This window comes from Medicago truncatula, chromosome 4 (assembly GCF_003473485.1).
Source record: "Medicago truncatula cultivar Jemalong A17 chromosome 4, MtrunA17r5.0-ANR, whole genome shotgun sequence".
Taxonomy (NCBI): Eukaryota; Viridiplantae; Streptophyta; class Magnoliopsida; order Fabales; family Fabaceae; genus Medicago; species Medicago truncatula.
In genome coordinates, this window is record NC_053045.1 from 33082999 (window position 1) to 33097612 (window position 14614).

At 31.1% G+C, this 14614-nt stretch overlaps 1 protein-coding gene and 1 long non-coding RNA gene across 3 annotated transcripts; one reads left to right on the plus strand and one right to left on the minus strand.

Annotated features, from left to right (window-relative positions):
• Positions 1 to 4254: 4254 nt before the first annotated feature.
• On the minus strand, positions 4255 to 7802 carry LOC25492619 (FT-interacting protein 3). The gene is made up of 2 exons (XM_013600786.3): positions 7185 to 7802; positions 4255 to 6683 (listed from the first exon to the last, which is right to left on the minus strand). The coding sequence occupies exon 2, from the start codon at positions 6670 to 6672 to the stop codon at positions 4360 to 4362; it is 2313 nt and encodes a 770-aa protein (XP_013456240.1). The 5' UTR covers positions 6673 to 6683; positions 7185 to 7802; the 3' UTR covers positions 4255 to 4359.
• A 3528-nt stretch (positions 7803 to 11330) lies between these two features.
• On the plus strand, positions 11331 to 13470 carry LOC25492620 (uncharacterized). 2 transcript variants are annotated; one of them, XR_003010853.2, is made up of 3 exons: positions 11331 to 11473; positions 11568 to 11669; positions 12561 to 13470. It is a non-coding gene; the product is annotated as an uncharacterized lncRNA (long non-coding RNA). The 2 variants fall into 2 exon arrangements; XR_003010852.2 differs by having other exon boundaries at positions 12581 to 13470.
• The last annotated feature ends 1144 nt before the right edge of the window (positions 13471 to 14614 follow it).

The following is a 14614-nucleotide window of genomic DNA, read 5'->3' on the forward strand; positions in this document are numbered from 1 at the left end:
AAATGTCATATCTTATTTCTAAATGTTAACCTGTGACGCAATATTAACCCTAGATTTAACATAATTTTTTCGTGTGACTTTACTATATTAACCCTAGATTTAATTTATGCAAAATGTCATCTCTTATTTTTACATGTTAACCCGTGACGCAATATTAATCCTAGATTTAACCTAATTTTTTCGTGTGACTTTACTATATTAACCCTAGATTTAATTTATGCAAAATGTCATATCTTATTTCTAAATGTTAACCCGTGATGTAATATTAACCCTAGATTTAACCTATTTTTTCGGGTGACTTTACTATATTAATCCTAGATTTAATTTATGCAAAATATTATCTCTAATTTTAACCTAATTTTTCCCTCCACACTTTTGCATTTAATGTTTATCTAAAGTAAAATAAAAGTATGTTCCCAATTATATGCGGTTTTTTTGGAAAGGAATAACCGTTAACCCGTCTCGCTATACTTAACTTAATCTCTTACTTATAAATGTTAACCCGTCTTGTTATACTTAACCTATTTTATTTTTTAAAGTTAACCCGAACGCAAAATTTTACCCTAGATTTAACCTAACTTCTTTGCTTAATTTTACTGTATTAACCCTATTTAATTAACCCTCTTTAATTTAATCAAAATGTTAACGTTAATTGTTAGGGAAATCAAAATAAACAAATCGCTCCTAATTTTTCTCTTTAATTTTATTAAACAAATTATATTAACCCTAGATTTAATTTATGCAAAATGTCATATCTTATTTCTAAAGCTTAATCTGTGACGCAATATTAACCCTAGATTTAACATAATTTTTTCGTGTGACTTTACTATATTAACCCTAGATTTAATTTATGCAAAATGTCATATTTTATTTCTAAATGTTAACCCGTGATGTAATATTAACCCTAGATTTAACCTATTTTTTCGGGTGACTTTACTATATTAATCCTAGATTTAATTTATGCAAAATATTATCTCTAATTTTAACCTAATTTTTCCCTCCACACTTTTGCATTTAATGTTTATCTAAAGTAAAATAAAAGTATGTTCCCAATTATATGCGGTTTTTTTCGAAAGGAATAACCGTTAACCCGTCTCGCTATACTTAACTTAATCTCTTACTTATAAATGTTAACCTGTCTTGCTATACTTAACCTATTTTATTTCTTAAAGTTAACCCGAACGCAAAATTTTACCCTAGATTTAACCTAACTTCTTTGCTTAATTTTATTGTATTAACCCTATTTAATTAACCCTCTTTAATTTAATCAAAATGTTAACGTTAATTGTTAGGGAAATCAAAATAAACAAATCGCTCCTAATTTTTCTCTTTAATTTTATTAAACAAATTATATTAACCCTAGATTTAATTTATGCAAAATGTCATATCTTATTTCTAAATGTTAACCTGTGACGCAATATTAACCCTAGATTTAACATAAGTTTTTCGTGTGACTTTACTATATTAACCCTAGATTTAATTTATGCAAAATGTCATCTCTTATTTTTACATGTTAACCCGTGACGCAATATTAATCCTAGATTTAACCTATTTTTTTCATGTGACTTTACTATATTAACCCTAGATTTAATTTATGCAAAATGTCATATCTTATTTCTAAATGTTAACCCGTGATGTAATATTAACCCTAGATTTAACCTATTTTTTCGGGTGACTTTACTATATTAATCCTAGATTTAATTTATGCAAAATATTATCTCTAATTTTAACCTAATTTTTCCCTCCACACTTTTGCATTTAATGTTTATCTAAAGTAAAATAAAAGTATGTTCCCAATTATATGCGGTTTTTTTCGAAAGGAATAACCGTTAACCCGTCTCGCTATACTTAACTTAATCTCTTACTTATAAATGTTAACCCGTCTTGCTATACTTAACCTATTTTATTTCTTAAAGTTAACCCGAACGCAAAATTTTACCCTAGATTTAACCTAACTTCTTTGCTTAATTTTACTGTATTAACCCTATTTAATTAAGCCTCTTTAATTTAATCAAAATGTTAACGTTAATTGTTAGGGAAATCAAAATAAACAAATCGTTCCTAATTTTTCTCTTTAATTTTATTAAACAAATTATATTAACCCTAGATTTAACATAATTTTTTCGTGTGACTTTACTATATTAACCCTAGATTTAATTTATGCAAAATGTCATCTCTTATTTTTACATGTTAACCCGTGACGCAATATTAATCCTAGATTTAACCTAATTTTTTCGTGTGACTTTACTATATTAACCCTAGATTTAATTTATGCAAAATGTCATATCTTATTTCTAAATGTTAACCCGTGATGTAATATTAACCCTAGATTTAACCTATTTTTTCGGGTGACTTTACTATATTAATACTAGATTTAATTTATGCAAAATATTATCTCTAATTTTAACCTAATTTTTCCCTCCACACTTTTGCATTTAATGTTTATCTAAAGTAAAATAAAAGTATGTTCCCAATTATATGCGGTTTTTTTGGAAAGGAATAACCGTTAACCCGTCTCGCTATACTTAACTTAATCTCTTACTTATAAATGTTAACCCGTCTTGCTATACTTAACCTATTTTATTTCTTAAAGTTAACCCGAACGCAAAATTTTACCCTAGATTTAACCTAACTTCTTTGCTTAATTTTACTGTATTAATCCTATTTAATTAACCCTCTTTAATTTAATCAAAATGTTAACGTTAATTGTTAGGGAAATCAAAATAAACAAATCGTTCCTAATTTTTCTCTTTAATTTTACTAAATAAATTATATTAACCCTATATTTAATTTATGCAAAATGACATCTCTTATTTCTAAATTTTAACTTGTGACGCAATATTAACCCTAGATTTAACCTAATTTTTTCGTGTGACTTTACTATATTAACCCTAGATTTAATTTAAGCAAAATGTCATATCTTATTTCTAAATGTTAACCCGTGACGCAATATTAACCTTAGATTTAACCTATTTTTTCGCGTGAGTTTACTATAGTAACTCTAGATTTAATTTATGCAAAATGTCAGCTCTAATTTTAACCTAATTTTTCCCTCCACACTTTTACATTTAATGTTTATCGAAGGTAAAATAATAGCCGTAGATAATAACGGCATAAAAAAAATTCTTCGAAAGAATGTAGAAGCAACTGAATTTGGGAGAAAAAATTGAAAAATAGTTAAAAATATAAAAATTGGAAAATAATTAAAAGTTATTAAAAATATAAAAATTAGAAAATAATTAAAAAAAATTGTCTAGGGGCAAAAATGGAAATTCATAGGCCATGGTTCAAAAAAAAAAACTTAACCAATAAGTAGATTTCCAAATTGCCCCTTATAGGAGCAAAATGGTAAATTCAAAGGACATTTCTTTTTATATAAGTATATAGATAAAAATGACTAACAAAAGTAAAGCAAAAAGATTAAAACAGAACAAAAAATAGTTATTAGACTAAAGTAAAAGTACGAAATAAGTTAAGGATCAAATGTGTAATTTAGTCCTATATTATAAATGGATGTACATATAAACTTTTTTATGTTATTGATGGTTATTTATAAAACTCTTTATTCACTATAATTTCTTTAAAATATCAGCTTATCTTATATGTAGTTTATCACTCCTTCTTTTCCTTTTTAATTGTTGTGTTTGCAAGAAAGTTTTGTTCATATTTAGTTGTCATTTTTAAAGTTCAATGAAACATTAATTGTTATTTTGTCAATAATACCCTTAGTTATTTTTTAAGAGAGAAAAGTAGATGAAATAAGATTATAAATGATTAAATGTATCATAGAAAAAAGATAAATAATCATATGAAAAGTAACAAAACTTATATGTTGTTATGAAAAGTCTCAAATAGTATTATATGTCCCTAATTATATACATGTCTTACTTTAAGAGAAAAAAAAATTGTGAATTTAATATATTTGTACTTAGATCACCTAAAATTTTAATTTTAAATATAATTTTTGTATATTTATAAATTTAATTAATTTTTTTCTTCATATTTGAGGATGAAGACGTAGTATTAATAAGAGATGTATTTGATGGAAAACAAATACACCTAATAAATTGCATAAGGTCTTTAATTTATTTATAATGTTTTAATGAAAATATACTAAATGACTCTAATGATATTAAATTAAAGAGGACCCGACTAATATGATATATACTTTAACGTGAGCATTTCAAAAATAAATAAAATAAAATTTACAGCACTATCATTGGAACAATTAGTAAAATTATCTAGAAACTATCATACTCAAAGAAATAAAACTTGACATTAAAAGAATGTTTATAACACAACATAATTGCAACAACATGAATATTCCCAAATCAAATGAACATAATCATGAATGATGATCTATAACATGCTATCTGATCTAGCAGGTAACCTCCTAAAGAAATTAAGAGGAACTGATGGAAGTTTCTGTCTGAATCTAGGATGTCTCAGAACATAAAAGCCAGTAATTAGTAACACAACTTGAAAAGGAGTAACATAAAGAATCATAGCAGCAACAAAACAAAATGTTACAAAAAGTGTTGTAGCCCTTGGATCTCTCCAACTTAAAAGACTTTGAAACCTTTCTCCTTGAGTTGCAAGATCACCTACAACACTTTGAACTCTCCCTCCAATGCTTCTTAATCGGTCGTATCTCATTCGAACAATATCTGAGGAACGCGATGTAGGGAATGTGTCGAACTCTTCGTCTAGTTCATTCGGAAAAGCTGCGTCGGCATGAGATAGTCTAGTGTCCATATGTGGAGGGTGTCTTGGCCTCCATCTAAAGTTCCATATTCCAATCATGAACATGTATAGGAAAATTGTTGGAAGTATTAGTTCAGGGTAAAGAACTAATATTATGAATAGGATATGAATTAGTATCGATGTGATCGGGTTTTTCCAATTGCAAATTTGATCAAACCATTTTCCAAATGCGATCAAACTCGATAAAACTTTCATTATCCTGAAGAAATTGGCTTTGCTTCTTCTCATACTCCACATATGTGAATCCACATCAAGCATGTATTCTACTACTTCTTTCCTTAGCGGTGGCTCAGCTCGGCTCAGCCTCATCGACACAATTTGTGTCGCTTGATGCCTCAGATGGTCGAGCTGAATCACCGATAAGGGATGAATGTAGTGCATCTTCGGCAACAGCGGCATGGAATACATATACAACATGTTGAAGTAAGAAGAATTTGTGAACCTGACAGCCAATTGAACTTCTCCTGTTTTCTTCACTCCTGACGGATTTAATACTAAAAGAGGATATGAATGTGTGTAAACTCTATCGGTTTCAAGAGTAGATAACCGAATTCTTACCTTCCCTATCCTAGAATCCTTTGATTTGTCTCCTCCATGTAAATGATTGTTATCAAAGACACCTATTGTGATAACAGTAGATGGATCAAATACTTCCCAAGTGTATTGTTCATTCCACTTTGGACTAAAGCTATCGACGATTGTCCTAGTTCGGATCCACTTCTGTCCGAATTTCGCTACGCAATAAGCATCTGTGGTTCCTCTACCATCTCTAGTTTTCATCGGCATCAACCCATGTGCACTTATAATCCCTACTTCTAGAATACCAATACTTGACTTCCATAGCTGCTTCGCCGTTGGCCTAAGATCACTACTGTGATGCGTTGACTCGTCCAGCACGTGGTATCCTCCATCCAAACATAACCTTAAATGTATCCTGCTTGCAAATTTCGTGTCCTTTTTTTCACCTTCAACAACCAAGTGCTTCTCAAGATTATGCCACCGAGTGTTCACCGGCTTATGGTCTAACCGCCTTTGCACCATCTGCAAAGGAATCATACACTTTCCTAGGGTTTCATCTTTGTTCTGTCCAACCCTGTCTTCCACGGTTAAAACCAAAGGTTCCTCGAATGGCTCGGCTGCGACAAACATCAAATCTTCATTCCATATAGGATTTATGGTCTTCAGTTGAGATATTCTAGTTCTTGAAAACTGATTCCCTAGAGCAACCTTCACAAAAACTTCAGGATACCGGCTTTTATCACTTGGAATCAAGTCCTGAGCTTCGATTACATTGACCCTAACATACCAAAGCTTGGGAGACAAGTAAACTTTTGATCTTATATTTGCAACTGCTTCAGATCCAACCATTGCTGCATCAGAATGCCAAGAGTCAGGAAATGCCTCATCTGCTTGAGTTCCCATCCAAACTGCAAGCATTAACTCTCCCTTGACTTTCTCACCTTTGCGATCTTCGAGCCTATACCATTGCGGAGCCAAAGGGCTATCTGGTGGTATACGTTTCGGTATATCATTCAGATCAAACCACACCCTCCCTACAAAGTCATCTGCTATAACATCTTTATCTTTAACAATCACCTCCAAAACCGAAGCCTGGATCCGATCTTTGGAGAAGGCGAAAACCTGATTCCACTGGGGATTTGACTTCTTCTCAAAATGCTTCGTAATTCCCTTGTAGTTTCCAAGCTTCACTTCAACATAGGGATCAAGACTACCAGTGACATCTTTTGTAGGTAATTCTTTGGCTTTGACGACACGAACGTAGAGGTATTGCATTTGCTCGACCAAGTCATAGGTGCAGGATAGCTTGTCCCTTGTGACTGCCCCTGCTCCAATGTTCGGCGTTGTCTCCTTAAGGGCAAACTCATGAGAATTTGGTGGCTTCTGCATTTTTCTTCAACCTGCATCAAAAATTCGAAATTCAAATTGAAACAGTTCAATCACATGAAAGAAGTAAACATAGCAATTATAGACAAATCTTTCATTCTTCTTTCTATGATTAGATCTTTCTAAAACAACTCTACAAAGAGCTTTAAATAATGGTCTGCAGCCACGATTTAAGCCGCAACATCAAAGTTTTTTTTATGTCTACGCGACCTCAATTGAGGCTACATCGGTTACATTAAAACATAGAAATTATGGACAAATCATTCATTCTTCTTTATATGATCATGTATTTCTAAAAGCAAATCTAAACAGAATTTGAAATAAAGGTTTGCAACGACGATTTAGGTCGCAAAATCAATGTTTTTGATATCTATCTGACCGCAACTGAGGCACATCAGTCATATTTGACTACGATTCTTCACAATATTAAGGATCATAACCAGATAACAATGTAAAACCTAGACCTTAAAGCTAACCATTTCTAAATGCATTCTCAAAATTAAAGGAAGTCTCACCTTACAGTGATGATAAGCTTGAAATGAACACTTGATAACCTTCTGCAATAAAGAACCACACGGAAAAAAACTCGTAGCGTTACTATATTATACTAATTCTGAGTTGAATATGGTGCAACCTTTGTGAAAACTCTTTTACATAGACCAAGCTTTGTGCATAAGTATCATCACTTTTTCTTCTAGGTAAAGCACAAGTAGCAAATAAGGAAAAATAACTGAAAAACAAAAACACAGTTGGTGTGACTAAGTTAAAGTTTAGGTAATTTTTAGAGAACTTTAACCTTGAATTGTAATGTAACAACAATAGATGAGATCTAATTTAATCTAACACATAAAATGAAAATCACAAGTAAATAACATAAAGTTGTTTCAAATAAAGGTAAGTAAAACAAAGAATTGGTCATTCATCAACTTCAACTACTAATATCACAAAGCACTCACAGAGAAAGAGTTTGTTGAACAACCACTGAAAATAAATATTTTTCAGAATCAAAATGTGTCAGCAGTAAGTTAACCTTGAAGTGAGGTGTGACCATGTGGGTTTCTTCCACCAGATGCAATGCAAGTATCAACACTGTATTTTATTAGTACTATGTTTGGAAAACCAAAATTTTACCATTAGAAAAATGATTTGAGTAAATCAACAAATAGGTCTTGAAATTTTAAATTATTTGAGCAACAAGGTTTTTCAGTTAGGGTCCATTTTGCCCATTATAGGGTCCATTTAATTTATCTCTTTCTTATCGTCACAATAAAATAGAGAAAAAAATTATTAAATTATGTTATGATAAGAAAGAGTAATTAATGTGACGAAAATACCTAAAATATTGTGACAAAATCATTTTTTTTTACAATTTGAAATGCTGATTTTAAGAGTAATGCTCTCTACACTAATAAATTATTGATGAATAATTAAAAAAATAAGTACCTAGATCAGCTTCTAGTGTTGTGTGTTCTTTTACAATTTTTTAAGACATCACCTGATGCGCACGTGCGAGGATTTTGGTCGGTTGTCTTGTAGCACTTTCAGTGGGGACATTTTTTAAGACACCCTGGTTACTTCAATCTCAAAATATTGTCCAACATCAATTTGGATGCATGTATTTTAAAAATCATTAAGTTTTTAAGATACGTTAAATTTTAACAAAAAAAAAAATTTTGACAAGTAAATTTTAACAATTTAAATGCAGTATTTTTGAATATTTTTACGATCTTTATGCTTTTAAAAACATGTAGTAATAGATCTTTTAATAGCAAGGATGGAATAAACAGCACCCCAAAAATTCCATTTAAACATAGAATTCAGTTTTATTTTGAACCCATTTTTATTTAAAACAGCACCCAAGTCATTTTTGGCTCTGTTTGATAAAAATAGCGGATAGCTTATAGCTTATAGCTGATGGCTGATAGCTTATAGCTTATAGTTGATAGCTTATGACTGATGACTGATAGCTGATAAGCTAATTAAAGTGTTTGGTAAAACTAGCTGATAAATGTAAAATGACATAAAAGGACATTTTTATTTCTAATAAAATTATTAAATTATGTTCTTAATATATATTTTATATATTATTAAATTATTTTTTTTTTCTTTCAAAAAATATTAATTTTTTGTTATAGTTTTATTTTAAATTTATTCCATTTCCATTTTTATACTTCAAAAAAAATTCAAGTATAAAAATTTCTTTCAAAAATATAAAGTATAAAATTTTATTTTAAAACAAAAATTGTTACAAGAAAAAAAATTTCGTAACAAAGCATTGAAAACTTACATCTCAACGTAATACATGATGAATTATGCTTAAAAGTAGTAAGCTCAAGTAGATGAATATATGGAAAATATGCTCGAGTAGTTTTTTATTTTATTTGAAGAGTACTCGAGTAGTTGAGTTGTACTAAATTGGAAGTATATAGGAACTTGGAAACGCAGGAACAAAAAAATATAGAGGGAAAACATAGAAAACGTAATAAATGTGTTTTAATATATAAAGGGTAAAAGTGGGTTTTAATTAAAATGATAAGGGTAAAAATGGAACAAAAGATGATAAGCTATAAGCTATAAGCTCAAACGCTACTTGGAATAGCGTCTGAAAAATAGCTTATAAGCTCGTGGTGAAAAGACAGTACCAAACATTGCTTTTTTGATCAAACGAGCTTATAAGCTATAAACTATAAGCTCGTTTGATGGCTTTACCAAACAGACCCAAATATCTTTAAGCTTAAATATCTTTTGCAATGCCAAAATAATATCGGTACTTGGTCGGCCCAATAAAATATAAAATTGATTTTTGTCAAAAATAAATATAACATTAACTATTTTTTCTCAATAATACCCCTATTGATACATCTGCCATCGAAAAAATCTCCAAAGCTGAGTATGGATCCCCGAACAAGATCCAATATCAAGGGATTTCCATTAGATAATTTTTTCGATCTCTGTTCCAAAAATACAAGGGAGCATCACTCGCTTTCGATAGTATATTTTGATAAATTTAAACATATAAAGATGGATTGAAAAATTGTTTTTTCATTGTTATTCCTAAATCATAGTGCAACATTCTTCACTCCTTAGACCTGCCACGGTCCATCCACAATTTAGGCCTGGAAATTCTTCAATAGCCCCATCAATATCTCAAAATTTCAAGGAAATAACCACCAGAATTTAACTCCTAATTTACTTTTAAGCAACAAAAAAATATCTATCGTGAATTACATCCCAATAGATTGAGCAAATAAGGAGACCAAAAAGTGCATTCACCTTTTGAAAGGGGCTCGTTGTTGCAATTACTTTCATGTTGCAAGAAAACGTAGGAATTCCTATTAAACCATATTTTATACAAATTACTCCAATCAAAGTACTGCCATCAAAATCACCACCATCACTTTTTCCACCAATTAAATTATGTAGTAACCAATTTTAATTTTAGTGTGAGACCAATTTTTATCAGAAAGTTTTTGAATCAATTTGCAGTAAGGATGAAAGAAACACCCTAGTAGTAATATTATTTCTTTAACATGGAGTTAATGATTGGTAAAAAGAAAAGATGGAATCAATGGATTAACCATTTTTTCATAGTTTCACATTTCATTCCATTATTTCTTGGGATATGTGAGGTAGAGAGTGCGTTCCTAGCATAGTGTAACGAAGTGTAAGAAAAAGTGTAAGAACAAATTAACTTGTTTGTAGTCGGGGCAAACATTTTAGAAAGTCTTTTACCTGCGTGCTTGAGCATATAGGTCTTTTGGTAAAACCTTGAGCAGTTGGTAGTCTCAATTAGTGGGGATTGAGCAAAGGGAAGTCTTAAGCAATTGTGCTTAATTAAGGGGAATCTTTAGGTAGAGTAGTCCTAGAGCAGAAGTCTTTAGGTAGAGAGTCATAGAGCATAGAGATCTCTTGTAGTTGTGCTTGAGCATAGAGAAATCACTTGGAATTGTCCTTGAGCAATTTGTAATTAGATTGTAGGAGGAATCACTATAAAATTGTAGTTTGTTTACTTTCTCTATCTCTATCTCTTTATCTTTGTCTGTTGTACTTATCTGCACTCTGTATCAGAATCTATATATCTAAGATTCTAATCAGACTGTTTCAACCAAAGAAAAAGAAAGCCACAAAAAGCTTACACAATTCAAACCCCCCTTCTTGTGTTTTTTTCTCACCTTCAATTATCACATTATTCCTACAAATAATGATGTCACCATTATAGAGTATTAATTATATTTTATGATTTATCTTGCCCTTTTTCTTCACCATTTATAGGTGTAGAGTAATCATTGATTAATTTGAACCATTAAATCATATTGGTCACCTTTACTAAGGTCTCCCCTTCTAAATAAATTTTATTTTACAACAAGATTCAAATATGATACATTGACTCTCTCTCTCTCTCCCCTCTGTTTGCGCGCGCGCACAACATGTACGTATGTATGTTTCGGAATGCTAGACATATAATAAAAAATGATTAAATATTAATAACTATGTTTTAACTATAATTACAAGCAACATTTTTATGTAAGGTCTATTATATGTGTTAAAGGGGCAAACATGATACAAAAATTCACTAATAATTATTTTAATTTATTGAGGAATTTCATGCAACTGAAGAGTTGTTTAAAACTATTTACTTGATGTAAATATTGGATGAGGTTTTTACAATATAAATTGAGCAAACAATTCACCATTTGTTATATACAAAGTTAAAACATAAATTCAAATATGGTTGGAATTCTCAAACTTGTTTATATTGTGATCATTTATGTTTCTTTTTTTCTTGTTGTATGCAAGGGTGAAAGTAAGCTTATTCTATTTTTTATTTATTTTTTATCTTAGACGCAATAATTCACTCATATTTAATCATATTTCTTTATCCTTATTTTATATTTCAGCGTGTGTTACTGTCGACGATTGTCAGGGAAAACATCATTTGCCTCCTGGATATCACTTTATTTGCATGAACAGCCGTTGTGTTTTGATATATTATAATTAGGGTAAAAAATATTTCTCCATTCGGCTAAGCCATTTTAAATTATTTTCTCATTATAATATTTTTATTGTTACAATTTGTCCCAAATGTTCTTGTAATTCTCTGGCCTTGCATCAATTTGTTTGATCGTAATAGAACCATGTTACATATATATATATATATATATATATATATATATATATATATAACTGAAAAAAGAATTACAAGGGGTACTCTAACAATACAATTAAATTCAAAGTCCCATATCATCGTGAGTTTAGCTTAGTTGGTAAGGACGATGCAATATATGCAAGGTTTGGAGTTCGAACCCCGACGCCACAAAAAATAAAAATTCAAAGTCCCATAAAGGAGAATCATTTTAAATAGGGACCAAGACTCTAGAAACATCGTAATAATGAGATTGAAGTAAGTAAAATACACAAATATTGGTAGTGCTTTAAAATAGATCTTTTAGTAGCAAGGATGGAACAAAGGCCACCACCAATCTCCTCCCGGACTTGTCAAAAAAAAAAAAAACCAATCTCCTCCCGGTCGTAAACTCAATCTCATCGTCGGAAACTCAATTTCTCCGTTCAAGATGTAGATAGTGGTGATGGTGGTGCGACGGTGGTTCGACCATCTGTATCACCTCACGTCGCTGTCCTCTCGGCGGTGTTTTCGTCAGAGGCACATGTTTCTCAGTGCCTTTCAACTTCGTGTGGTGGGGTTCGCCAACTGTTATGTGTTCGTGTTTCTGGCTTTTCTGTTTGTTTGGTTTGGTGACAAGCCCCTCCGGTGGATCAGTTCGCTAGCTATGTTTTCTTTATTGTGTGCTTTTATTGTATTGTTGTTTCTCTGGCCGTTCAACTCTGATGGCCTGAGGTTTCATCTTTTGTGGTGTCGTGGTTGATATCAGATTTGTTTTCTTTCTTGGAGGTGGGTGGAGGTTATGTTTGCTCGCAACATAGGTGGTGATGTATCGGTCACGAAGGTGACGATGGATGGTTCACTTATGATATGTTATGGTTTCGACGAATCTTTTGTTGTGTTGGTTTCATGGTGGTGCTGATTTTGGTTCTTTTGTGATGGTGCTCGTGGTGATTTTTGACGGTGGTGCTCGTGGTGGTTTTTGGTGGTGATGCATGTGGTGGCTGGTGTTGTTTTTTGGTGAGGGTTAATGGTAGTTTGGTGGCGGTGGTAGTAGTGGTCTTGGTTTTTGTGGTGGTGTTTTTGGTGGTGGTTATGTTTTTTTTTCTTCTTGATCTATGATGGTATAAGGGTTTTTGGTCGGTTTTTACGGTTCTTTAAGAGGTGTGTTTTTGGATGAAGGTGCTCGGGAAAGTTAATGGTGTTGTTTGGGGTTTTCTTCGCGGCTGTTTTTCAAAGGTTGTTGGTTGTTGTTTAGATTTTTATGTTGTTGTTCAGGGGTTGTGAGCGAGCAACATAATGTAGGTGGTGGAAGTTGTTTTTGTGGCCGTTTGAGGATTTTGGTACAACTTTTGTTTATGTTATTGTGCGGAGGTTTGTATTTGATTGTGGTGTTAGCTTTGTTTTTGGTGTTTCCTTTATTGATTTTGGAGATAGCTCTTTGTTAGGTGGTGTTTTCTATAGATTTTCATTGCGGTCTCCCCATCTATCCTTTGTATGTTGCTACTTTAAGACTCCTAGCCTAGCATTCCTTGTGCTGGTCAGGATTCATTGCAATTTTAATAAATTCCATTTTCGCTTCTTAAAAAAAAAAAAAAATTGCAATGATGGAACAAACACCATCCGAAAAATTCCATTAAATAATATTGAATTGATCGGGCAAAGCCAATTCATTTTTACGACTTTATTCTTGGTTTTGTTATAAGATTAATCTTTAAATCGACGGTGGACCATTAAAATTTCTTTTTTTAGGGCAATTCATTTTATTATTACTAAAAAAATATATTCATCTTAGTTTGAATGAAATTATTTGTTTTCACATAATTGATGTATGCGCCATATCATTTAAAGAGCGGTCATAAATTTCCATTGACTTTCAAAGTAAGGGAACCAAAAAGATGGTTTTAAAAAATGGAGTATCAAAAGTTAACAAAATTAAAAATAAAAGAATCAAAATTACATTTAAGCTCATAAAATAAAATAAAATATGAAAGACATGTATTTAAGTGACATATCAAATATTTTATTAATTATTATTGAAAGCTTAAATATCTTTTGCAGTGCCAAAATAATATCGGTACTTGGCCAACCCAATAAAATATAAAATTGTACATTTAAAGAAAATATTATTAAGACAAAACATTGAGCTTGGAACCATAAAATGATGCATCGAGTAAAATTCAATATTTTAACAATGTAACATTAACTCCCCTAAAAAAAAAAAAACAATGTAACATTAACTTTTTTCCCCTCAATAAGACCCTCATTGAATTCTACATACATCCGTAACCGAAAAAATCCCCAAAGCTGTATGGATCACCGAACAAGATCTGATGTCAACAAAATACAACAAGAAAAATTCCATTATATAATTTCTCGATCTTCCCTCAAAAAGTACAAGAGAGCATCTTAAACTCGTCTTGGATAGTGTATTTTGATAAATTTAAACATATAAAGGTGGATCGAAAAATTGTTTTTTCATTGTTATTCCTAAATCATAGCGCCACATTCTTCACTTGGACCTACCACAGTCCACCCACAACTAAGGCCTACAAATCCTTCAATAGCTCCATCGGGATTTAACTCCTAATTTACCTTTAAGCAAAAAAAAAAAAAAGTCTATCGGGAGTTACGTCCCAATAGGTTGAGCAAATAAGGAGGTCAAAAAAACATTCACCTTTTAGAAGAGGCTCGATGTTGCAATTAATTCATGTTGCGAGAAAAATGTAGGAATTCCTTGTATTACAATTAAAATGATCAGGACCATCACTTTTTCTACCAATTAAATTACATAGTAAGCAACTTTCATTTTAGTGTGAGACC

Excerpts from the sequence above, each read along its gene's own strand:
- LOC25492619 (XM_013600786.3), bottom strand. The coding sequence starts at position 6,672 with ATGCAGAAGCCACCAAATTCTCATGAGTTTGCCCTTAAGGAGACAACG.